A 26,943-nucleotide genomic window follows, 5' to 3' on the forward strand; every position below is an offset into this window, starting at 1 on the left:
CTGAAATTGCACATTAGCGCATCTGCTTTTGTTGTCTGGGTGCCCTCTATGTCACTTACACCCCGCTGTGCTTTTATTATACACCTTCCTAGGTGTGTAATTATCATGTGTCATAGAAGAGTGATGATTAGGCTAGGCAGGAGCGCTAGTAGCCTCACTCCTGTTTCCACTGAGAGTTCGACAGTGGCCACAAATGATTGGATTAGTACGTCCCCCCTCGCTTCCTCTTAGCATAATCCTCTTTTTGCAGCTTCCCATATGAATGTGTGTGTGTGGTTTCGAGTCCGCCCCCGTCTCGTTCTGTCGGTGGACATCCAGCATGAGGCACGATTTGGTCAGATGCAGCCCTGATAGACTGGAAATGTTGAGGAGGTGCGTTCACACTTGTGGTCTCGGACTCTGGGAGATGGGCCCTGGTCCTCCTGCAAGGGAATTCTGGTGTGGTTGGGTTTCATCTGAGTGGAAATGTGAACTGTATACAGACCAAAGACATGACCAAAATAAGAGAAAAAAACCCTGCAAAAAATGACATTCGTAAGACAATATGGGTTGAAAGTGACATTTTGTTTGGGAACATTTTGAGTTCAAGGATTTAAGGAACTTTATTGTCATACCAGCACACATGAGATGGCACAACATTTAATACCCAAAGTCCCAGACTTATCCAAATGATTCCCACATGAACAATAGTGTGTACTAGTGTTGTCCCAAAACCAATATTTTGGTACCAGTACCAAAATTATTTCGATACTTTTCGGTACTTATCGATACTTTTCTAAATAAAGGGGACCACAAAAAATTGCATTATTGGCTTTATTTTAACAACAAATCTTAGGGTACATTAAACATATGTTTCTTATTGCAAGTTTGTCCTTAAATAAAATAGTGAACATACAAGACAACTTGTCTTTTAGTAGTAAATAAGCAAACAAAGGCTCCTAATTTAGCTGCTGACATATGCAGTAACATATTGTGTCATTTATCATTCTATTATTTTGTCAACATTATGAGGAACAAACTGTAAAACTTGATTATTAATCTACTTGTTCATTTACTGTTAATATCTGCTTACTTTCTCTTTTAACATGTTTTTTGTGTCTTTAACACTTCTGTTAAAATGTAATAATCATTTATTCTCCTGTTGTTTGGATGCTTTACATTAGTTTTGGATGATACCACAAATTTGGGTATCAATCAGATGCCAAGTCGTTACAGGATCATACATTGGTCATATTCAAAGTCCTCATGTGTCCAGGGATGTATTTCCTGAGTTTATAAACAAAATATAGAAAAAAACGAAAGAAGATGTTGTGATGCCAAAAAATATTGACATAATCATAGTAGTACGGCAACGGATGAAAATTAGCTGTTGTGCTAACTCCGGCATGTCTACATTGTTGCTCTACGTTGATGAATATGCATTGTCCTAATTCAAATAAATAAATAAATACAATAAATATTATCGATTAGACACGCTCTGTAATTGGTATCATTACAGTGGATGTTAGGTGTAGATCCACCAATGGCGTTTGTTTACATTTTGACGGCGGTAAACTACGGTGTGTCTTGAAGCATGTTTAGCTAATCCTCGTCCTGCATGGATGATATTTGTAAGAAACATACTTTTTTTGTCGCCATGGAGGTGAGGATTTGTGATTTAGAAGTAGCTACAACACTGCCCACTGCGGCTGGTCTTTAGCCGCTAGCTAGCTAGCTAGCCATGTCTTAAAGCACCTCTTCCGGTGGGCGGTTCAGTGTTATAACTTCACCTTTATCGATAGTTTTTAAGCCAAAAGGCGTCCGTTCTCCCTTTTCTGTCTACACATTGTCTGCTTGTAAGTACTCCGTGATTGTGCGCTGCCGAACATGCTCATCTGCTCGTAAACCAGCAATGACACGACGTGAAGTAGTGGTCACTGGAATGAGCTGGCAGAGTCTAGAATTTAATCCATATACTACGTTATATATAACACAAGCACTGAGGAATCTGTTGCACTCCGTAAGTTTCAGAAGACTGCACAGTCTTGGTACCATGACAAAAATACCAGTGTAAACGCTAAGAGAACCGCAGTAAAGTGCACACCAAAGTAAAGTTTTTGGTCCGGACCAGAGTACCAAGTCTGAACACAGTCACAATCAGGCTTTGTCCACTTGTTTGGAGCACACCAATGTTAAAACGATTGCGGTGACAGTTGACCATACAATCTATACAAGCAGTGAAAACGTCGACAAGACCAAGGAGATCATCGTCAACTTCAGGAGGCATCAGTCCAGCCACACTCCACTCTTCGTCAACGGCACAGCAGTGGAGATCGTAAGCAGCACCAAGTTCCTGGGGGTGCAGATAGCTGACAATATGACCTGGTCATGTAAAAAGAGCTCAGCAGCGCATGCACTTTTTGCGTTGGATGAAAAGAGCACAGCTCCCTCCCTCCATTCTCACCACATTCTACAGAGGCACTATAGAGAACCTACTGACCAACTGCATCTCTGTCTGGACTGGAGCCTGCAGTGCCTCAGACTAGAAGTCTCTGCAGAGAGTGGTGAGGACGGCGGAAAAGATCATCAGGACTCCTTCCTTCTTTCCAGGAAATCGCAAAAAGCCGCTGCCTGACCAGGGCTCAGAAAATCCGCAGAGAATCTTCCCACCCCCACCAAGGACTGTTTTCACTGCTGGACTCTAGAAAGAGGTTCCGCAGCCTCCGTAGCAGAACCTCCAGGTTCTGTAACAGCTTCTTCTCTCAGGCCATCTGACTCTTGAACGCATCAAAATAATCCCCTCAATTCCCCCCCAAAAAATGGATTAACTAGCTGGAATATAAAGACAATATAACACACATCCATAAACGTGGATTTATATGAACAACTGCAATATATTTATCTGTACAGTAATCTATTTATTTATATCTGTACCTTATTGCTCTTTTATCCTGTACTACGAGTTAATGCAACAAAATGTCGTTATCTGTACTGTACAGTTAACATTTTAATGACAATAAAAGTAAGTCTTATCAATCTATCTATCTATCTATCTATCTAAAAGTCAGCAGGGTTCATTTTAACCGAACCAAACATGAAAAGTGTAAGCGCACTCTCAATAACAGACACATGCCAGACTTTATAGGCAAATATGGGATCTCCCTCGGGGATTGACGCAAGTGAGTGCAGAGGATTATTGTGGATAGGAGGTTGCGGAATGGAGATGAAGGTCTGCAGGGTTTGGTGTGTCATTGTCAGCCTCTCTAAATGGCCCACAGAGCGACGGGCACTTTGAAGTCTGGTAGAGCTAAATCCTGCCTGAAAAGACGCACACAAGCACAGAGGAGAGACGTAAGAGAAGGCTTGGAGGAAGATGATGGAGGAAGGAGGTTACAATGTAATCAGAAGTGCAACTTTTGCCTCAGCAGATGCCGGGTGGTATGAGTCGTTCGCTGTCTTGTTTTTCTTGTGGGGTATATGAGTAATACAGTGTGTTTGGAGATGAGTGGCTGTTACATGAGAAGCAGTGATGCAGCAGCGGTGCAGCCCTGAGATGAAGCGAGCGCCGCCAGATTAGCGCTCTGACTTCCCAGCAAAGTAAAACGGGAATCGGGCCTGAGTCAGAATTAGACAGCGGATCCTTTTTACCAAATGTATCCTATAACATGCTGTAAGTCTATGCTGTAATCATAGTCACATTTTATCAGACACAGGCTGAACTCTGAGACCCACCCGGTAAGCTTCAAGATACACTTTTAGGAACAAGTATTTTGCTTTAAAAACGTTTTTAAATTGGGGTTCTAATTTTCGAGATTCTACTCCAAATCAGACCACTGTAAGATCCCAAAGTATGATGTTGTATCTTTAGTTGTAGAATTATCTTTAGGTGCATACTTAATTACTTTACTTGGGATTGGAATTAGGATTTCTGTCAATACAACACCTAGGGAAACAATAGCCGTACTCAACGCTACCAATTTTCGGTATTTCTCTTTGTGTTCATGTGTTATTAAATGTTAATTAGTAGGGATGTCCGATAAATGCGTTAAAATGTAATGGTAATTATCGGTATCGTTTTTTTTTTATTATCGGTATCGTTTTTAAGAAAAAAAAAAATAATTTTTTTTTTTTATTAAATCAACATAAAAAACACAAGATACACTTACAATTAGTGCACCAACCCCAAAACCCTCCCTCCCCCATTTACACTCATTCACACTCATTCACACAAAAGGGTTGTTTCTTTCTGTTATTAATATTCTGGTTCCTACATTATATATCAATATAGATCAATACAGTCTGCAAAGGATACAGTCAATAAGCACACATGATTGTGCGTGCTGCTGGTCCACTAATAGTACTAACCTTTAACAGTTAATTTTACTAATTTTCATTAATTACTAATTTCTATGTAACTGCTTTTATATTGTTTTACTTTATTTTTTATTCAAAAAATGTTTTTAATTTATTTATCTTATTTTATTATTATTTTTAAAAAGTACCTTATCTTCACCATACCTGGTTGTCCAAATTAGGCATAATAATGTGTTAATTCCACGACTGCATATATCGGTTGATATCAGTATCGGTTGATATAGGTATCGGTAATTAAACAGTTGGAGAATATCGGATACCGGCAAAAAGCCATTATCGGACATCCCTATTAATTAGTTTAATATTAAAATGTTTTCAATTTAACTTTTAACAATAAACTGATATATGGCTGTGCTCTCCAGTTGCTTTATCTTGATTTCTTACACTGTACTGAGTCTCATTTGCAAGTTTGTGTAGTAGACTTTGCATACATTTGCAATTCCAATATAGCTTGTGTATAGTTGTGTATAGACCTAGGGTCCTCAAACTACGGCCCGCCAGCGTCCAAAATCCGTCCCGCGAGAAGTCCCAAGTTTAAATTTTTTTTTTTTTTTCAAATTATAATTTTTTTTAAATCTGTCCTTTCTAATCCATTTTCTACTGCTTGTTACTCTCGGTGTCTCCTTGCCGCTCAGGCAAATCATATTGTCTAAGAATGCATTTTCCCATCCATAATTTGATATAATTGCGCTCGGAATATATATATATATATATATATATATATATATATATACACACACATATAAATATATGTGTGTGTGTATATATATGTGTGTGTGTGTATATATATATATATATATATGTGTGTGTATATATATATATATATATATATATATATATATAATATTTAGCAATTTTACATGCCGATTTCAACATTTCCAAAGTTGGTAATAAAAACTACAACCAGTTAAAATATTTTGGAGGACCAGATTCAGCTAAATGGCAAAGACTACTCCCTGACTAAGCAACACACCATAGTCTACACCAGGAGTACCCAAACTTTTTGACTCGGGGGCCGCTTTGGGTTAAAAAATGGTATCCCACAAAATATTTTAACTGCTGTTTGATTGTAACGCGCGTCTTAATTGTAGTTTTTATTGCCAACTTTGGAAATGTTGAAATAGCCATGCAACATTGCTAATGCTAATCAGTAGCATGTCAATGGCAAATCCAATGTGAATTAATATCAAGCTAGTGCATTTTGAAGAGTGGAGCCTTACCTTCTGTCTTGGAACACTTGCTTTGTTGGCATTGAAAATTGTAATATTATCTAGAAGCAGTACGACTGAGTGCACCTAGAGTGCTTGTTTCCTGGTGTTTCATGCAACAAAGGTATTGGAAAATTATTTTATGTGTAATTGATACCTGGTGCTACAGACGAAATTTGGTTGGTGCTGTTAAAAGTACAGAATTTTTTGTTCAAATACAAAAATTAAATGTAAATTAATAAAGGATTAAAACATGGATAGAAACATATTATACTATTTAAATAAAAGCAGGATGTAGATTGCTAACTTATTAAATAATGATACATGACTGATATACTGTATCTTGTTATTGTTGACTTACAGTACGTGCTTCTGCTGCTCAAATGAATATTAATCAAATGTCAGATTTAATGTTGCTGTTGCATTTAGGGCTGGGAAATATAATCGATTTGATTGTGGATTTATATCTTTTAAATATTGCAATATCGATGCATGAGGACATGGTATGAATCAAAATCGCTAAATGGCCCTGATACCCAGCCCTAGCTGTATTATTCCTGCCTGAAAATCATATTATATCGGATATTTTATGTTTAATTTTTATTCCGTTGCGTTTAGGTAAGTAAAGAACAGAATGATACTGTGCATTATTATGAATGATGCTCATTATATCTCTGCCTGGAGAGATGCGTTATATTTTTCAGCATGACCGCAATGTGCGGGAATGAGCAGGGCTAATAATGAGCGCTAAATAATTACAAAGCACTTAGCTTATTATATGTAGCCTTTTATAATGTGCCCCCCACCACCTCCTTGTATTCCCTGGAGTTTTATCAGTGAGCACACCAGGTTGAGTGGGAGTTTTAGCCCTCTTACCGTCTTGAGAGCAGTTTCCAGCATCATCATAATGTTTTAAGATACTGCTTCAATGGAGCCGACGTGCATATAATTGTATCCTTTGGCCAAACGATGCTATTTTACTTGAGAGGAAATCATATTCACATTTTCAAGCTCATGCATTTGTAAGTGCTGCGTCAGACTTTGTAACCCGCTAAGTCTATTGAGGGGCCCTATAAAAAAAGTCATACTGTCAAGAAGTTATGCTTACTTTTTTTCCCCAATTTGAGTCACCATGGCAGCTCAATTTAAATCCAATTCAAGGACTCCTAAGGCTTTGAGAGGATTTAAGTGGCACATTAGTGGATTGCAATTGCCAGAAGACTTAAAGGAAGATGCATGATACACATACACAACAGTGAATACACCCTTCATATTTGTACCAACCATTTTTATTATCAATACAATAACAAATTGAATGGACCCTTACACCTTCTTGTGACTGTTATAATTATCCACCACAAGGCGGTGATATTGGTGTCTATATCAATGTCCAGGTATGATCTATTCTCGCCCTTAAAGCTTTATCAGTTTGGAAGGAGAGCTGATCATTTAAAGTCAAGTGGTGACGGTTTGATCGTTCATGGCGAGAAACAGTTTTATCCGCAGGCCACCCAACAAGGATTAGATACAAATAGGTACTGATCCATCAAGATCTTCAAGGTGTCATCATCATTTGAACCAATTCTTATCGAGATCTGTATTTGTGGAACGGAGTTACAAATGTTGAAAGTTATTTGGCGAACCATCAGATCAAAGTTTGGTGCTTAGGTAAAGTTTGTTAAAGTACGACCCCAAAAATATATATTTTTTCACCAGACTGGACGCGCTTGCAAAAATTAGTGAGTTTTCGTGCATGTTAAGTGTCTAAAATGTGATCAAAGTAGGGAAATAATGATAAGGTCTAAAGCTTTGATGGATAAATAACTCACACTCACTCACCGCATTGACACTGAGTTTGCTCTTTCATAATGGCACCATTTGCTGGATTTTAAAAACATGTCACTACAGTTTAGAATCAGAATCAGAAATACTTTAATAATCCTTGAGGGGAAATTAAGATTTTCAGCACAATCCCATTCAAGGGCAGACAAATATTACAGGGATATAGAACAGGATCGCTGACGGGTCTGCCAACTTCCGGCGCCCCTTACAAAAAAGGTGAGAAACAGGTAAATGCTGGGGAGGGGGCCCCTAGAGAGGTGGTCCTGACTGAGGCCAAGGGAAAAAAACCTCATAGACATAGGACACGTAAAAATGTGTGTAAGTGGGAAACATCAGAGAACACAAAGGACATTAAAGACATTAAAAGAGCATATCTGATACAACCAGCTGCCATTCCAGCAGTGCCACTTCTACACACAGCCACAAAAGTAAAACAACAACAACAACAACAACAAAAACATTGTCTGCTGGGGTGGGGGAACATGGATAGGAGCAGACCCAACAAAGCAACAAAGAGAGCCCACTCCACCCTCGGCCGCCCACCAACTCTCGGCCAGTGTCCAGTCCGCATGGATGAGCGAGGATACGTCCAAGGAAACCGAGGTGTCCGATACCTGCTCATTCAGCCAAGACACTGTGAAGCTTGTCCGTCCCGGCGCTCAGCGCCAGCTCTGCAGCCCTGTCTCTTGATCCGCATCTCCTCCAGTCTCTCCAAACGGACTCTGGTGTGGAAGAGACCCAGCAGCTGGTCTCCATGGCCAAAAGACTCCCGGCCCAAGTTCACAAAAAAGCACCGCAGAAGTCACGAAAGTGCCACCCCTTGTCGCACAGTCCCAAAGGGTCCCGAACCAAAAGGCAAAAAAAAACCCCAGATGAAACCAAGAGGGAAACATCAGGAATACAAAAAGATGACAAGAGCACAGAGCTCCTGCCACCAGCAGCCACGATAGCGGCGCCATCTTGGAAAAAAATAAAAATTATATGCAATTAATATTAGTTTAATTTTGGTATTTTTTTTAAACTAATAGCTGTGCAGAATGAAATACGAAACATTCAACTCTGGCCAATGCGCCATATAGTAAGCAGGAAAAGAGACTCCCCCTTCTGTCGCTATTAGATCAAATTTATCCCACACCTGGGATTTAGCTCCATTTAGATTGGTGATGGCGATGAATATGGATGTCCAAACGTGGCACGCCACTCCTATAACTTTCTTTTCAGCTGTCACTTGCGAAACAAAAGAAGTGCTTCCTGATAAACACGGTTTGCCGCTTTAAAGTCGAAGGACAGAGCAGCTGTATCGGTCACTTCACGAAGTTCATTTCTCACAGAAGTGCTTCCTGATAAACACTGTTTGCCGCTTTAAAGTCGAAGGACAGAGCAGCTGTATCGGTCACTTCACGAAGTTCATTTCTCAAAGTGATACACACATCAAGGCATCGCGGGATACAGTATCACTCCTTGTGTTTCATAATACGTCGATGCCTCAGTATCGTTTGGTCAGTGTACAGCTTGTGTCACCGTATTGATTTATTAGCCACTGAGACGACTCAAAACACAGCCAATGCTGTCTTGTAACACACAAGAAATTGTGTCATGTGTGAATATTTAGTGTGAGTACCATTTGTATCTACAGTAGCGCTGCCTTAATACTCTTGGGCATGGAATTTACCAGAGCTACGCAGGTTTTTACTGGAATCCTCTTCCACTCCTCCTCTGATGACATTGTGGATGTGCTCCTCATCCTTTCTCCCTTCCGCTTGAGGATGTCCCAAAGGCCCTCAATTAGGTTCAGGTCTGCAGGAAGCATACTTGGCCTCCTCATCACCCTCTCTTTCTCAGCACTTGTCATTTTAGAGGTCTGGTTGGGCTCCTTATGTTGAAAATCTGCATTGTGGCCCAGTTTCTGCTTCACAGTTTCACAGTACAAGTTGGAATTTATGTGTCCCCTCAATAAACTTCAGCTTATACCAGTATTTCCACACCATGACGCTATGGCCACCAATTATTTTGGATTTAACTTGCCCAGACAATAATGGCTCTATGTTGACTCATTTTGTAGTCAATAGTAAATGTATACTGCTATACAAATTGTACACTGTCTACTCTAAAGTATATCCACATGTTATTTCTAGGGATGTATCAATTGATCGGCCACTCAATTGACACATTTGGCTGGTTTTGGTGAAAAAGTATGTGATCGCCATTGCGGATAAATGCATTTTAAATCCGCTTTGGTTGACACTGTATTTATTTTTAGTACCCCAGCTGACAAGTGACTAACAGCTAATTGTATACCTCCCTTAGAGATCGACCGATATGTTTTAGGGCTAATACTGTCATGTCTGTGTGATCATGTTTTGTTTTAGTCATGTTCGGTTTTGTTTTTGGACTTTTTGTGCACTTTTGTTTGTTTTGTCACCATAGCAACCATTAGTTTCACCTGGTTCACATCCTCATGTCACGCACCTGTCTCACGTTTTCACATTTTGAGTCACGCACCTGCTGTCACTAATCATGTCACTATTATTTAAGCTTCCAGTTGCCAGTCTTTCTGGCGACATCACCCTCTATACACCCTTGTTATTCATGCTTCATGCCATGCCACAGTAAGTGTTTATTAGTTTCACGTCCATAGTTTTGCCTTTGTCCTAGTTTTTGTTTTCTTGGCCAAGTTTATCTCCGCCTGTGAGCGCGCCTTTTGTGTGTACCCCTTTTTGTAGTTTGTTAGTGTTAAAATAAAAATGTACTCACATTCACGCCTTGCCCGCGCCAACTTTCCTTTGTATTCCGGGAAAACACAACCCAAGGACCACGTTTTGACAGATACCAATTATTACTAGTCAAGGATAACCGATATTTGGAACTAGGGTTGCAAAATTCCAGGAAAATTCACAGTTGGAAACTTTCCATGGGAATATATGTGAATTAACAGGAATATATAGGAATTAATGGGAATAAACATTGAATGCAACATGCTAGATCTTACAGCATGATTATTAGCTAAGACAACCTAATTTAATGCAAATTCAGTAGAATTTCAACCCTGTACTGTGCATTCCTCCATCACATGTGCAGTGCATTCTTCCATCACATGCACAGATAATTCCCAGCATGCTACACACTACAGCAGGGCTATTGAGGCCACACTAGTATTTGAGCCCAAGGACTTCATCCAGTCAGGTCAATTTTGATGATATTACTGGGGTAAATATATTTGATCTATGGTATTTAAGTTTAATAGAGGTGTAATTGCTTGTTACTGTATAACTGTAGGCTACTCCAGCAGACTTACACTCAAGCTAGCTAGCTGTTCCTGTACTTGTTAAATGATTTTGGGCCCAATATCTCTAGCCAGCTAGGTTTATGTACCACCACAGTCTCATAATGAACCGAAAATATGCTAATTTTCTGTATGTTAAATCCCATTCATTTATGATAACAATGTTAGCAATCCGAATTTACCTTTTTGGTGATCTGTAAAGTTCAAATAGCAAATACTAAATCAAAACGTGTAGTTTCCTCTGCCTTCTGTTCTGCTAGCCATTCTGTTGTCATACAAACCCCGTTTCCATATGAGTTGGGCAATTGTGTTAGATGTACAATACAATGATTTGCAAATCCTTTTCAACCCATATTCAATTGAATGCACTACAAAGACAAGATATTTGATGTTCAAACTCATAAACTTTATTTATTTTTTTGCAAATAATAATTAACTTAGAATTTCATGGCTGTAACACGTGCCAAAGTAGTTGGGAAAGGGTATGTTCACCACTGTGTTACATGGCCTTTCCTTTTAACAACACTCAGTAAACGTTTGGGAACTGAGGAGACACATTTTTTAAGCTTCTCAGGTGGAATTCTTTCCCATTCTTGCTTGATGTACAGCTTAAGTTGTTCAACAGTCCGGGGGTCTCCGTTGTGGTATTTTAGGCTTCATAATGCGCCACACATTTTCAATGGGAGACAGGTCTGGACTACAGGCAGGCCAGTGTAGTACTCGCACTCTTTTACTATGAAGCCACGTTGATGTAACACGTGGCTTGGCATTGTCTTGCTGAAATAAGCAGGGGCGTCCATGGTAACGTTGCTTGGATGGCAGCATATGTTGCTCCAAAACCTGTATGTACCTTTCAGCATTAATGGCGCCTTCACAGATGTGTAAGTTACCCATGTCTTGGGCACTAATACACCCCCATACCATCACAGATGCTGGCTTTTCAACTTTGCGCCTATAACAATCCGGATGGTTCTTTTCCTTTTTGGTCCGGAGGACACGACGTCCACAGTGTCCAAAAACAATTTGAAATGTGGACTCGTCAGACCACAGAACACTTTTCCACTTTGTACCAGTCCATCTTAGATGAGTTCAGGCCAAGCGAAGCCAACGGCGTTTCTGGGTGTTTATAAACGGTTTTCGCCTTGCATAGGAGAGTTTTAACTTGCACTTACAGATGTAGCGACCAACTGTAGTTACTGACAGTGGGTTTCTGAAGTGTTACTGAGCCCATGTGGTGATATCATTTACACACTGATGTCGCTCGTTGATGCAGTACAGCCTGAGGGATCGAAGGTCACGGGCTTAGCTGCTTACATGCAGTGATTTCTCCAGATTCTCTGAAACCTTTGATGATTTTGCGGACCGTAGATGGTGACATTTCTAAATTCCTTGCAATAGCCGGTTGAGAAAGGTTTTTCTTAAACTGTTCAACAATTTGCTCACGCATTTGTTGACAAAGTGGTGACCCTCGCCCCATCCTTGTTTGTAGATGACTGATGAATGCCGATGAATGGGCTATTTTTTTCATGTATAAGGCGCACCGGATTATAGGACGCATTAAAGGAGTCATATTATTATAATTTTTTTCTAAATGTAAAACACTTCCTTGTGGTCTACATAACATGTAATGGTGGTTCTTTGCTCAAAATGTTGCATAGATTATGTTTTATAGATCATCTTCAAGCCTCTTTCTAACAGTCGCTTCCGGATGCGCCGTTTTGTGTGCGGTCTTATTTACGTGGCTCACCTTCGGCAGCGTCTTCTCCCCGTCATCTTTGTTGTAGCGGTGAAGCGTGCAAGGACGGGTGCTAACTCTTTTAATGATATTCAGACTTTACTTAAATCAATAACGGAGCAGCATCTCCTCATCCGGAAACAACAACACAGGAAATGTGTCCCGTGAAAAAACGCCCGACCAGAACTCTAATAACTAACGTTCCTTGGGTGAATAATGTAAACTCACTACACCCGTATGTTCTAGCGCTTTCATGGCGAGTTTACTGACAGATATACAGTAAGAACTTTACACTACTTTATATTAGAAGTGGCAACAGCGGAGGATGAATGTCACATAACAAGAAAAAGAAGAAGCTTATCGACGACTGTGTCGGCACGGATTACAAAGGCGGATGTGCACAATTTTTCAGGATTTATACAGATCCCAAATACAGATCAACAGGTACCAGAAGGTAAGAAAAGTTGCTTTTGCATAATATTGCACAACAATACGCCAGATAATGTTTTACCTTGTACACACACCATAATAATACTTGTATGTTGAAGCACATCAAACGGTGCCGCCTGCACTTATCTCTTATGTTTGACTGCCATCTACTGGTCACACTTATCATTACACCATGTACCAAATAAACTTGCTTCGAGGTGGGTAAGCTCAACCAAACTTATTCCGTACATTAGGCGCACCATTTTATAAGGCGCGAGAAAAGGTCGAGTTTTGAGGAAAAAAAAAAGATTTTAAGTGCGCCTTATAGTCCGGAAAATACGGTAAATAAAAAACAATTCTGGCCTCATTCATGTAGCTTATTATAGGTGAAACATTTTTCAAACTGGCTGACATTATTTCTTTCTGAATGTTACAGAAAGTATGATAATATGTGAGCTGCTGCCTGCCCTTCTTTATTTATATAATAAATCTCCTATTTGTCAAAATATTTACACAAAGTTTGGATTTTTGGCAGAGATAGCTTTTCTGTCGTCTTCATGTCCATCCAGCGCTGTCGAGTTATTTGATTGAATCGAGCCCAGGCTTCGAGTAGTCGCCGTGGCGTGTCGAGCTGACGCCGTCGCTGCAGTTGCAAAAACAAACAAAGCGAAACCGGTAAGACGTGGGGAACGAAGTGCAGTACAAACACTGGATTTCCCATCCAAAATTGAAAGATTTGAGGGGTAAGCAGATGATACGCTCTGTACAAGCGACCAGCAATGGAGGGGGAAGGAAGAAGGGCTTGGCTGTGTGAGTGCTGCGGTGAAAAAAAGAGGACCTTTTCTCATGCAGAGCAAAAGGACTGGCGCTTGAGCAGTGGTTACTACTCTCTACTGGGGATGTCCGATAACGGCTTTTTGCCGATATTCCGATATTGACCAAACCCTTAATTACCAATACCGATATCAACCGATACCGATATCAACCAATATATACAGTCATGGAATTAACACATTATTCTGCCTAATTTGGACAACCAGGTATGGTGAAGATAAGGTCCTTTTTAAAAAAATAAAATAAGATCAAGAAATTTAAAAAAAATTCTTGAATAAAAATGAAAGTAAAACAATATAAAAACAGTTACATAGAAACTAGTAATTAATGAAAATGAGTAAAATTAACTGTTAAAGGTTAGTACTATTGCTTACGGACTGTATCTCTTGCAGACTGTATTGATATATATTGATATATAATGTAGGAACCAGAATATCAATAACAGAAATAAACAACCCTTTTGTGTGAATGAGTGTAAATGGGGGAGTAAGGTTTGTCGGGTTGGTTTATTAATTGTAAGTGTATCTTGTGTATTTTATGATGATTTATTTAAAAAAAAACAACAACAAACAAACAAAAAAACGATACAGTTAATAAAAAAAAACGATACCGATAATTTCCGATATTACATTTTAAAGCATTTAAGCATTATTACATCTCTACTCTCTACTTCACTATCTATTTATTTTTATTAAATATTGGTGTCATATGTGTATATATTGTATCTGCTGATTAAGTTATGTTGTAGTTGGCAAAAAAAAAAGGCTGAAACCGATATGAAAAAAGGCTGATATGTTATATTGCCAAATATCGGCGCCTATAACCGCCCAGCTCAATAATTGGTCGATATCGAATCTCCATACAGTGTGGAGCTGCTCACCTAAGCTAATAGTAATCACCTCCTTTATGACATGAAAACTGCATTTAATAGTATCTTAAGTATCATTATTAAGTGTCAACACTGGAGGTCGAGGCTACTTATTTTGCATGCTAAAAGCTAAGCTAACCGCTAAGCTGGCTTTAAACAACACTAAGAAATAAGTGATTCGTAAACTTTTCACCTATCATTCCAACCATTATGAGTGACAAGAAGACAAACGTTTTTTTTGTTTTTTTTTTGCTTTGTAACATAAAGATCTGCTCGTTCAAGGTGGCTAGCAATGCAGCTAATGAGAGCAATCAATTCTACCACTAAATCACTTTAAAAATGTCAACAATACTTCATTTACATTCCGTAACCTGTATAATAACTAGAGATGTCCGATAATGGCTTTTTTGCCGATATCCGATATTCCGATATTGTCCAACTCTTAATTACCGATTTCAATATCAACCGATAGGATTTATACAGTCGTGGAATTAACACATTATTATGCCTAATTTTGTTGTGATGCCCCGCTGGATGCATTAAACAATGTAACAAGGTTTTCCAAAATAAATCAACTCAAGTTATGGAAAAAAATGCCAACATGGCTCTGCCATATTTGTTATTGAAGTCACAAAGTGCATTATTTTTTTTAACATGCCTCAAAACAGCAGCTTGAAATTTGGGACATGCTCTCCCTGAGATAGCATGAGGAGGTTGAGGTGGGCAGGGTTGAGGGGGAGCGGGGTTGACGTGGAGGGGGGGGGGGGGTATATTGTAGCGTCCCAGAAGAGTTAGTGCTGCAAGGGGTTCCGGGTATTTGTTCTGTTGTGTTTATGTTGTGTTACAGTGCGGATGTTCTCCCGAAATGTGTTTGTCATTCTTGTTTGGTGTGGGTTCACAGTGTGGCGCATATTTGTAACAGTGTTAAAGTTGTTTATATGGCCACCCTCAATGTGACCTGTATGGCTGTTGACCAAGTATGCATTGCATTCACTTGTGTGTGTGAAAAGCCGTAGATATTATGTGATTAGGCCGGGACGCAAAGGCAGTGCCTTTAAGGTTTATTGGTGCTCTGTACTTCTCCCAACGTCCGTGTACACAGCGGCGTTTTAAAAAGTTATACATTTTACTTTTTGAAACTGATACCGATAATTTACGATATTACATTTTAAAGCATTCATCGGCCGATAATGTCGGCAACCTGATATTATCGGACATCTCTAATAATAACCAAACTGTAGCGACATTGTTATTGTAAGAGCGAACGCCGAGGAACTATTTTTCTAGCGTAGTAACAAATCGACGTGCTACTTTATTAGCCGTGAAAGCCAACTACGGCAAGAGATAAGCTAGCTTCTATGTCAACACGAAACGGGTTTGAGTTTGTAATACACAACACTGCGATACGACACCAATCTGTACTGACTGAATAACATGAACAATCATATTAGAGTATCTGTAAAGCATTAGCCCACAATTCATGTTTTGTTTGTACACAGCTGAGCTAGCCAGAAAACGTATGTACTGTAGTTGTACTAACACGCATGAAGTGCTGCGTGAGTTGCTATGGAAACGGAAATCAATGCGCAAAAGAAATCCGTTCCGGAAATGATTGAAATGATCGAAATAGTGTAAATATTGAACATATTGCATATTGTTATGAACGTGTCTGTTATTACATTATATATATATATATATATACTTGCAGTGTGTATATAAAACGTTGATTGAGGGTTTTGAAGTTGTTTTAGAGGGCTTTGAAGGCTACAACGGTGACTCTCATTAGCCGCATCTTTCAAGCGTTTTATCATTTTTAAAATCTAAAAAAAAAAGATGTGTATTCCTGTCTCTCATATTGATTGGGAACAATAGGAAAAATTTAAAAAAAAGTGCAGTTCCCCTTTAAGAAGTCTCGATGGAACCGCATTGTAGCAGAACGTAGGAGGGCAGATTGGTGGTGATGTCGATACCAAGTGTAGTATCAGTATAAGATTAATACTAGTGATTAGGTTAATATTTTTATTTTCTCAAAATCTTTTTTGTTTTATTTTTGTTATTGTTTGCAAACTCAATAAATCCTTTGACATAGGAGGGGTTGGAGGGCCAAACCTAATGGATTTAAATGAAAAGTAGTTTTTGACTGGTTTAATATTGTGTTGATATTGTTAAACTCAATATCACTTACTGGGGCTGGGGATATTTATCGAGTTTGTAAGATATATCGATATACGTTTAAACAAGATATGAATTAACAAATGATTGTAGTATCGATATAACTTATTTCACGTTAAAATTACCAAACGCCGCTTATTTGTTGTGTTCTTTGTTCTCCCCCGCTCTCCCTCCATGGTTTATTAAACCCCTCCCTTTCCTCCTTCCAAGACATGCTTGCACGTATAAGAACATCCATGTTCGGTTGGTTGTTTACTATAATGAGTCATGATTGGTTAGGGACAGTCCAATCATAATCATTGAACCAGAAAGGGAAATCACAAAGCGCCTGCCTGCAATTTTTTTTTTTTTTATCTGAGTTTGATACATTTTGTATTATTTGCACAGCTATGTTATTTATTTTACGTATAAATAATATTTTTCTATTTTATTTATGTAATTCTGTACCACTTAAACAGTTTCTATTATGTGCTGTTAATACCCATCTTGACTAACTGAGTTAATAAAAGTGCAACTGACTGTTTACAGTACAGTTGTCGTTCACTTCAATTTCACTGACTATCGCTCAAAAATGAATATCTTTATATGTATACTTTCACCGGAATTTATATCGAGATATATATCGAATATCGAGTTTAAGTAAAAATAATATCGAGATATACTTTTTTGTCCGTATCGCCCAGCCCTATCACTTACAATAAATTAATGTAAACATATACAGTTAATACTTGTGATTGGTATATGTATTGTCATTGTTGATCGGTATCCAAATTAAGCATTGAATTAGCATAAAGCCCTGATCAAAATGTCCTTTTTTAAAATTTCTGTAGCATTGTCCTTTGAAAAGTTATTATACAATAAAAAAGCTTGTTGGAAGTGGTTGTGCTCACTGAATCTGCAAATGCGCAATGGTTTTGTCACCCTTTTCTACTAGTGGATATACTTTTATTAAAATGAACACACACACATGCACGCACGCACGCATACGAATGGGCTTACACTCATGAATAGAATAAAAAAGAAGGCCGTGCAAGTGGTGTGAGGGAAAGTTACTATGAGAGGAGAGGAGGATGTAAAAGATAAAAAGCTGTCTGGTGAATTATTAATGCTCAAGCATTGTGTCCACCGCCTCATAAAGACACACACACACACACACACACACACACACACACACACACACACACACACACACACACACACACACACACACACACACACACACACACACACACACACACACACACACACACACACACACACACACACACACACACACACACACACACACACACACACACACACACACACACACACACACACACACACACACACACACACACACAGCTGCGCACCCCAGTTGTTTGTGAAGACAGGAAATAGCATACTTGTCGCTCTGTCTGGATTTCGGGCATGTGTAACTGCTCTGTTGTGTCCGGACCAAAAAGTGGGTAGGACGTGTGTGTGTCGTGCGTGTGTTTGCGTGTTGGCTGAATGGTGAGTGTTGTGTGTATCTATTGGGTGCACATGAGGCAACATTCACACACTGCCTGCCAGCGAACACCGCAACAACGTAGCAAACCCAGCTTACATTTATGCAATATTCAGCATTCACTTTGCTATAATAATATGGGCGATTCGGTGCCATCCATTCGTGATTAGATGAAAAACATGACTTATTTATTCACGCTATAACATAAAATGTGTAAAGGTCTAATTTAAAATGTCTTTTATTGGTTAAAAAACAGACATGTTTATCGCCCTAGTGTTTATTTATTACCCCACACTCACAGTTTACGCACACGATGCATCCGTTAAAGCAGTGTTTTTCAACCACTGTGCCGCGGCACACTAGTGTGCCGTGAGATACAGTCTGATGTGTCGTAGGAGATTATGCACTTTCACCTATTTGGGTTAAAAATATTTTCTGCAAACCAGTAATTATAATCTGCAAATAATGTGCCTGTCTAGAGCTCGGCAGAGTAACCATCTTGTACCATACCATATCAGTAGGTGGAAGCCTGTAGCTAATTGCTTTGTAGATGTCGGCAACACGTCGTGTGAGACGACGATGGTTTGTGGTGATCACAATATGCAGGCGACAGTGGGAGGCAGTGTGCAGGTAAAAAGGTATCTAATGCTTAAACCAAAAATAAACAAAAGGTGAGTGCCCCTAAGAAAAGGCATTAAAGCTTAGGGATGGCTTTGTAAAACGAAACTAAACCTGAGCTGGCTACAATGTAAACAAAAACAGAATGCTGGACAACAGCAAAAACTTACAGCGTGTGGAGCATAGACGGCCTCCACAAAGTACATCCGTACATGACATGACAACAATGTCCACACAAGTAAAGATAGCAACAACTTAAATATTCTTGATTGCTAAAACAAAGCAGGTGCGGGGAATAGCGCTCAAAGGAAGACGTGAAACTGCAACAGGAAAAGCTACCAAAATAGGAGCGCAAGACAAGAACTAAAACACTACACACAGGAAAACACCAAAAAACTCAAAATAAGTCACGGCGTGATGTGACAGGTCGTGACAGTACACCTACTTTGAGACAAGCTATAGTGATGCATGGTTGGTTATGGTTTGAATTCATATCCAACAATTGCGACAACGACTTTTTATTGTCTACTGAGTTTCATTTTTTAATGATTTCTGCTGGTGGTGTGCCTCCGGAAAATGCGGCTTGGCTCAAAAAAGGTTGAAAAACACTGCATTAAAGCAGATAGCAGTGAGCAGGGTTGGATGGCAGTTGTTAAAAAAGAGAATAATTCAAGTGTTAAGCCGTGTTGAGAAGCACACCTCCAGAGAATGTGTACCTGCAAGATGTTACTTTATTTCCTGCGAGAGGTGCGGTGCGCCAACACGACCTGTGCTAAATATTTCAGCCTGCAGTTTTGTAACACATGTTCTCCGTCTCCCTGTCTTTCTGTAGCAGGTGCCGCCGTGGCCCAGAGAGTGGTGACGGTGCAGAGCGGGCCGCTCGTCCGGACCGAGGGCTCCCATGTGACCATCTGGTGCAACGTAACGGGCTACAAAGACGGTGTGGAGCAGGACTTCGAGTGGTCAATGTACCTGGCGTCCGCAGCGGACCGGGAGATCCGCATCGTGAGCACGGCCCAGCCCAACTACGCCTACGCCGTCTACGCCCAGAGGGTGAACAGCAAAGATATCTACGTGGAGAGGCTGAGTCGTGACTCGGCCTTGCTGCACATCACCAAGGTGCAGGCCAAGGACCAGGGCCTGTTTGAGTGTTACACGCCCAACACGGACGGCCGCTACCTGGGCTCCTACAGTGCACGCACCAACCTCACCGGTGAGTCTCAAAAGCTACAAATGCTGCTCTGTTACCACAAATGCTCACATATTTCCAACACAAAGTGTTCTAAATGTAAAGGTTAGGGGCTGTTTCGATCAGGGTTATCCAAAACCGATCATCCATATGTGAGATCGGCTGATACCAAAACCGATACAAGTCACACATATTAACTGTACATTTTTCAATGAATTTGTGTGAGTGCTATACAGTTTAACAACATCAACACAATATTTAAACTCAGTCAATCAGTCAGTTTCAGTTAATTTTGAACATGCATACAATACATTGTAATCCATATTTCTAGTTGTTTTATAACAGAATGTACGAAAAAGAGTAGAAGGAAGTAGAGTTTATTTAATCCTACCCCTTTTCGTATCATAGCAGTTTTAACACATCTTTGTTCTCTATTTGTAAAAGAGTGAATAAATAAACAAGTAAATAAATTAATATACAATAAGTAAGTAAACAAGTATTAAATATAAACAAAAATAAACATATACACAACTAGATGAGGCAATTCATGAAGGAATTGCGTGTGAATGCTCCAATGCTGAAGATGAACTGAAATCCTGGAATTTTTTTTAGAATTGTTGAAGTAGAACACACGATTCCCAAACAGGCTGAATATTTAGAAGTTGGAACAGTTTAAATCAGATGAAAAATGTGGCAGTTGTGGAACTTTGAATAATGTCCCATTGATTTCAATGGGAACTTCCCCAAAAATTGGGATTTTCAGGAAAAGCGGGAATTTTTGGGAAAATGGTAAACAACATGAAAGGTCTGAATGAGTTCAAATGGTTGGTGTTGGAATTTTTCAAATCGGTCGAGAAATGTTGAAGTAGTAATATGTTGAATTCAGAAATGTTATTACGGAATTTCGGGAAAACCCTGAGTTTTTCCAGTTCAAAAAAAGACTTAGTTTTTGTCCTGACTAAGAGGAATGTTTTGACAGTGAAACGGTTAAAATCCGTTGAAAAATGTGGAAGGAGTAGTCGCCAGAAAAAAGGGCGGGAATAAGGCTTTGGAAAATCAGGAATTCTGGAAAATTCAGGATTTTTTTTTAACTTGGAAAAATGATGTTTGAATTTCCAAAATGGTGGAATGTGTTGAAGGCTGAATGGTTTGAATCCGTTGAAAAATGTGGAATTGGTGGAAGTTTTGAAAAATGGTCAATTCATTTTGAATGTGAAAAATGTCCCGGAAAACCTGGAATTCTGGTAAATCTGGGAATTTTTGCAATTTGTCATGGGAAAGCCCGCGATTCCCGAATATGCTGAACAGTTGGAACGGTTTGAATCGGGTGAAAAATGTGGAAGGTAGAGTGAGCGCCAAAATCTGGAGAAGAATAATAAGAAGTTTAAATTTAATTGTAGAAAACCATATGTGTGAATGCTTTGGAGCATTCACACAATAATGAAAGTTCTCATAATTAAATGGTTAAAAAAAAAAACTAGTTCTTCATTCTCTTTTATTATATATAATTGTTTGATCAAAACAATGTCCATAGTAAATGATAATAAATAAATAAATAAATAGTACCAATAACAAACGCAAAAATGATCTACTAATCGTTTACATCCTTTGTTTTTTACCCTCAAATGTGCACAGGGAATTATTCACTGAGTTTGTAAATATTAACAAAAACAACAAAAAAGATTTTGAGGAAATACACATATTGACTTTAAAGATGCTTACTTTTTGCTGAAACAGCCATCTTAAAATTTACTAAGCACTTATTTGTTGGTGTTGTTTAACTTAGCGGTTAGCTTAGTTATCAGCATGCCTGCTCCACGCTTGCTCCTGGTGTGTAACATGTTTAGCCTCATCATTAAATATCTGATAATGATACTTAAGATACAAAGAAATGCATTTTATTTGCCGTAATGGAGGAGATTTATTATTAAACCCACACTGTAAATGCAGATACACAATTATCTGTTAGCCGCCTGTCAGCCGGGGCACCAAAAATAAATACAATGTGAATCCGAGTTGATCGGCATTAAATTGCTTTTATTGGCAATGGCGAGCACATACTTTTTTTTACGAAATTTGGTCAATGCTGATCGATGTAGATTGATCGGCACATCCCTAGTAAAAGTGCTTTTTTTCACATGACTGTACAGTATTTGTGTAAGATAAGTCAATCAATCAATCAATGTTTATTTATATAGCCCTAAATCACAAGTGTCTCAAAGGGCTGCCCAAGCCACAACGACATCCTCGGTACAAAGCCCACACAAGGGCAACGAAAAACTCACCCCAGTGGGACGTCGATGTGAATGACTATGAGAAACCTTGGAGAGGACCGCATATGTGGGTAACCCCCCCCCCCTCTAGGGGAGACCGAATGCAATGGATGTCGAGTGGGTCTGACATAATATTGTGAGAGTCCAGTCCATAGTGGATCCAACATAATAGTAAGAGTCCAGTCCATAGTGGGGCCAGCAGGACACCATCCCGAGCGGAGACGGTCAGCAGCGCAGAGATGTTCCCAGCTGATGCACAGGCGAGCGGTCCACCCCGGGTCCCGACTCTAGACAGCCAGCACTTTATCCATGGCCACCGGACCTGTGCCCCCCCCCCCCCCCCCCCCCCCCCCCCCCCCTCAACAATTAAGAGGGGAGCAGAGGAGAAAAGAAAAGAAGCAGCAGATCAACTGGTCTAAAAGGGAGGTCTATTTAAAGGCTAGAGTATACAAATGAGTTTTAAGATGGGACTTAAATGCTTCTACTGAGGTAGCATCTTTAATTGTTACCGGGAGGGCATTCCATAGTACTGGAGCCCGAATAGAAAACGCTCTATAGCCCGCAGACTTTTTTTGGGCTCTGGGAATCACTAATAAGCCGGAGTTCTTTGAACGCAGATTTCTTGCCGGGATATATGGTACAATACAATCAACAAGATAGGACGGAGCTAGACCGTGTAGTATTTTAAACGTAAGTAGTAAAACCTTAAAGTCACATCTTAAGTGCACAGGAAGCCAGTGCAGGTGAGCCAGTATAGGCGTAATATGATCAAACTTTCTTGTTCTTCTCAAAAGTCTAGCAGCCGCATTTTGTACCAATTGTAATCTTTTAATGCTAGACATAGGGAGACCCGAAAATAATACGTTACAGTAGTCGAGACGAGACGTAACGAACGCATGAATAATGAAATAAGTATTCTACTCTTGTACAGCAAATTTGTCAAAACACACACCTCTGCTGTTTTGCCTGTGCTATTTTTTTCCCCCAACAAATGCATCAAATGGCGGTGCTGGTACTAAACCCAACAAGTCAGATTGACTTGAAATGTCACATACCCTCTACAAAACAGCCTTTATAATTCTAAGCTAGGGATATTTGGCTACATTGCTTTAGTGGCCACATTTCCAGAAAGCAAAGAACAGGGGGCTCTCCCATCACTATTATTCTTATTTTGTATATTCCGTAGAACTAACGTCCTCTATAGTAGACATTTGATTTTGGTCTATTAATTTTTCTCAGGGTTACAGGAGCGATCTGCTGTTTTTAAGAACCTTCTGTAAAAAAAAGTTAGTGAAAGATCATCCCAATGACAGCACTCCAGTATTTTAAAAAAAATTGCTGTAAAAATGTGAGTCTCTCACACATTTTTTTAACAGAACTCATGGGCCACCAGTTGAATAGCACAAATAATGAAAAAGAGAGGACCTAAAATGGAACCTAGAGGAACGCTACGAGTATGACTAAAGAAGTCAAACAAATGTCTGCTGACTGCATTTGAAGTAAACAAGCTACGACAACACCTACGTGACATTAAACAAATTACGAACAAGGAGGAAGGGACTTAGGTCCCTTTTACACTAAGCCGGCTAAGGTTATCCAGGGTAAATCCCACCTAACCTTATCCTTGTCCACACACACACAATGGTTGTTTTAGACCCCCTCCCCTCCTCTGGCTGCCGCCGCAACGCGACCTAGTACGCAAGCGCGGAAAATGCGCACGTCGTAGTCACCTCTAGTGTTGCTTTGTGTGCAAGTGCTTAAATTAAATGTAACTTATCTGAACAATATCCAGTGTTGTGGTATTTAAATTAACTGGAATCCAGTGTACTGTGGGGCCCTATTGTAGTGAATCACACCTGAGCCATCATACATTAATTAAATCTTTATTGGACACGTGGAAGTAAACAATGTGATAAAGAACATTTTACATCAGTCAATCTAGGGATCTAGATATCTGGTCAGGACACTCCTCACTCTTTTGCCTTCACCTTCATTGTCCATTCATTTTTGGTGACTTTATATACTCTGGACCTAGACGTTGAGTCGGCGATATACATGGCGGACAATAACTGATACAGTCTTCTTTGCCAGTCCTAATGCATTCAATGTTTTCCGTAGTCTTCACTCGACAGCCAGGTAATACAAAGCACATGATACCATTTTTATCACATTCACGGGAGGAAGGGACAAAGTTTTTCGGTAAGTAGAATCACAGCTGACCCGGACATTCGAAAGTTCTTTTGCCGTCTGAGATGTGTTGTATCCGAAATAGCTGCAATTGTGAGTTTCCTTCACTTAAGGTATTCTTTTGTAATTTCCACAAGCATCTGTACATGTAGAAGAAAGAGAAATACGGGCATGTCTGGATGACTCGCCTCCCTCTTTCCAGTGGTTAGCTCCGGTTGTTATGAATCTGGCTGTGGCACGCACTTTCTAACGTCACTTCCTGTGTGGAGCGCGGTCTTTCTGACTTCACTTCCTCTCTGAACTCAGTTTGTAAACGATCAATGAGTGCATACAAAGCTAAGAGCCGGAGATGCAAGAAATACACAGTGCACATACCCGTGTAAAAAATTGTCCGAGGAGGGGGACTTTAAACGCTGAATTAGTGTGGCTGAAATGAGGCTTAGGCTAAATAATTATTTGTTTAAGGAGTTATCCGGCTTAGTGTAGACAAAGCCTTAAAGGGTTGCTCTGAGGAACACCTCAGTTATGTATATCACAAGTTTGGAGCAAAGTGTTAGCAAGGTTGAAATGTCAATGTTTTTAAACATATACAACGGGAGCACTTAAGTGTTTTTAGGAATTTTGTGCAAAAATGTTTGTCTCCCTCCCAAGTTTTGAACTGAATTGATATCATTCCCATGCCGCATTTGGCCCCCCGGGCCGCCAGTTGAATAGCCCTGCTCTAGGGTGTTTAAATCAGTGGTTCTTAACCTGGGTTCAAACGAACCCTAGGGGTTCTGTGAGTCGGCCTCAGGGGTTCGGTGGAGCCTCCGCCGCGGAGGTCAAGACACACCCGATTCATCGTGTAAATAAAAACTTCTCCCTATCGGCGTATTATGGATATTTCAGTCCTTGGCATGACATTAAAGTGCATCCGGCAGTGGAGGCTCCTCTAAGGGGTCTTGGGGCACTGGGAGGTTAACCCCTTTACTACTGTTACCCCAGGTGGCCTTTGGCAAAGGCCTAGTACCTGACTGCCCGCTAGCCAGGGATATGGTGAAGACCTCAATGGATGAGCAGGCGGAAGACGGTAGATTTAAGAACTACCACAACGGCTGCGATGGCGGAAGAAGGCTGCAGCAGAAAAGGATCCCCAGTCGTCTTGGACTCTATGCCACTGGACCCTGACCCGATTCTGTCAAGGATCGTGTGGTGACTGTCTGTGCACCAGTCTCCCCACGTTAAACAAAGTCACGCACAGGCATCCTCCATAAAGGGATACACCCCTACCAGGAGGATCGTCATACTCGTTCGAGTGACCGCTGACGATATTATGGATACACCCAAAGAATGTTCCCTCTAATTTTCCATCTGATTTGCAGGTGTGTAATTTGTTGTGAGTTCATGCACTGTGTTGGTTTTGTTCTTTGAACAAGGTGAAGTTCATGCACGGTTCATTTTGTGCACCAGTAAAAAAACATAACTTTGTCTTGAATTTCAAAAAAACCAAAACATTTTATTTTTCACTAAAGAAGGGTTCGGTGGATGCACATATAAAACTGGTGGGGTTCGGTACCTCCAACAAGGTTAAGAACTACTGGTTTAGATGCTTTAGAGGGGCTGGCGAGCACACGTCTGTCAAATTTGAGCATGATTGAGTGGAAAATTGTTGTCTTTACTGGGGTACTTGGCAAGTGATTGTTTATTAGTCACCGACCATTTGTCTACAGATAATCACACTTTCAATATATTTGTATTACATGTATGTTAGGATGTTTCTTCCAAAGTATAATTAGCACAACTCATAGGTGCGCCACAATTGTCACCTACAGTATTATAGTCTACGGTCTCCACTTTTCTCGGTGTCCATACTCTCATTTTGAACAAAATGTGAAGTAAATGCAGGACTATCTGGTTGTAGTCCACCATTGATTTATATCTTGGTGTTTTTCATTGCACTAGCAGCGCTGAGGATTGAATCCGCTTCAGTTAGTGTGCTGCTTGTGCCATGAGCACCCATGTGTCCAAAACATTTGGCCACCATTCCTAAACAAATGTCAGATTAGGAGTGTTGCTGCAAGTATGACTGGAATGCCATCAGCTGTTCCAAACTTTGTTCAACTAGTTTTCTTTCTTGTGCCCTGCATGGGTCTCACCTGTCCACTAGCTTACAACACACGCATATGACCACACTGTGTCTGTCCAACAGGCCCACACAGCTGTCATACTTGGGAACTCCCCCCGAATCCTGGCGTCATTATGAATGCAGACCTCTGCTGGCCTTTGTATCTGGGTCAAAGTGCAAATTATCCAGCCAAAAGTTCCTAATTCACTTACACAGCATTTCCTGTGCACTGTATTGACTGGGTTGGGTTCTATTTGACTCTTGTTCTCCATTTCAAAATAGTATACTTCGCCAAAAAATATTGTATTCATCAGTCGGAATAAGTCACGCTAAGAAACAACAACAGTGAGTAAAATGAG

General features: G+C 40.0%; 1 protein-coding gene across 2 annotated transcripts in view; it reads left to right on the forward strand.

Moving 5' to 3' along the window:
* Positions 1-26,943, forward strand: part of igsf3 (immunoglobulin superfamily, member 3) — a 309,832-nt gene that overhangs the window by 61,814 nt on the left and 221,075 nt on the right. For both annotated transcript variants that reach the window (XM_061971185.2, XM_061971186.2), the window contains exon 2: positions 19,664-20,044. In XM_061971185.2, the coding sequence (XP_061827169.1) occupies positions 19,664-20,044 (381 nt within the window). The remainder of the gene's footprint in view (positions 1-19,663; positions 20,045-26,943) is intronic.

The sequence above is a fragment of the Nerophis lumbriciformis genome, linkage group LG13 (assembly GCF_033978685.3).
Source record: "Nerophis lumbriciformis linkage group LG13, RoL_Nlum_v2.1, whole genome shotgun sequence".
In the NCBI taxonomy this organism is placed as follows: Eukaryota; Metazoa; Chordata; class Actinopteri; order Syngnathiformes; family Syngnathidae; genus Nerophis; species Nerophis lumbriciformis.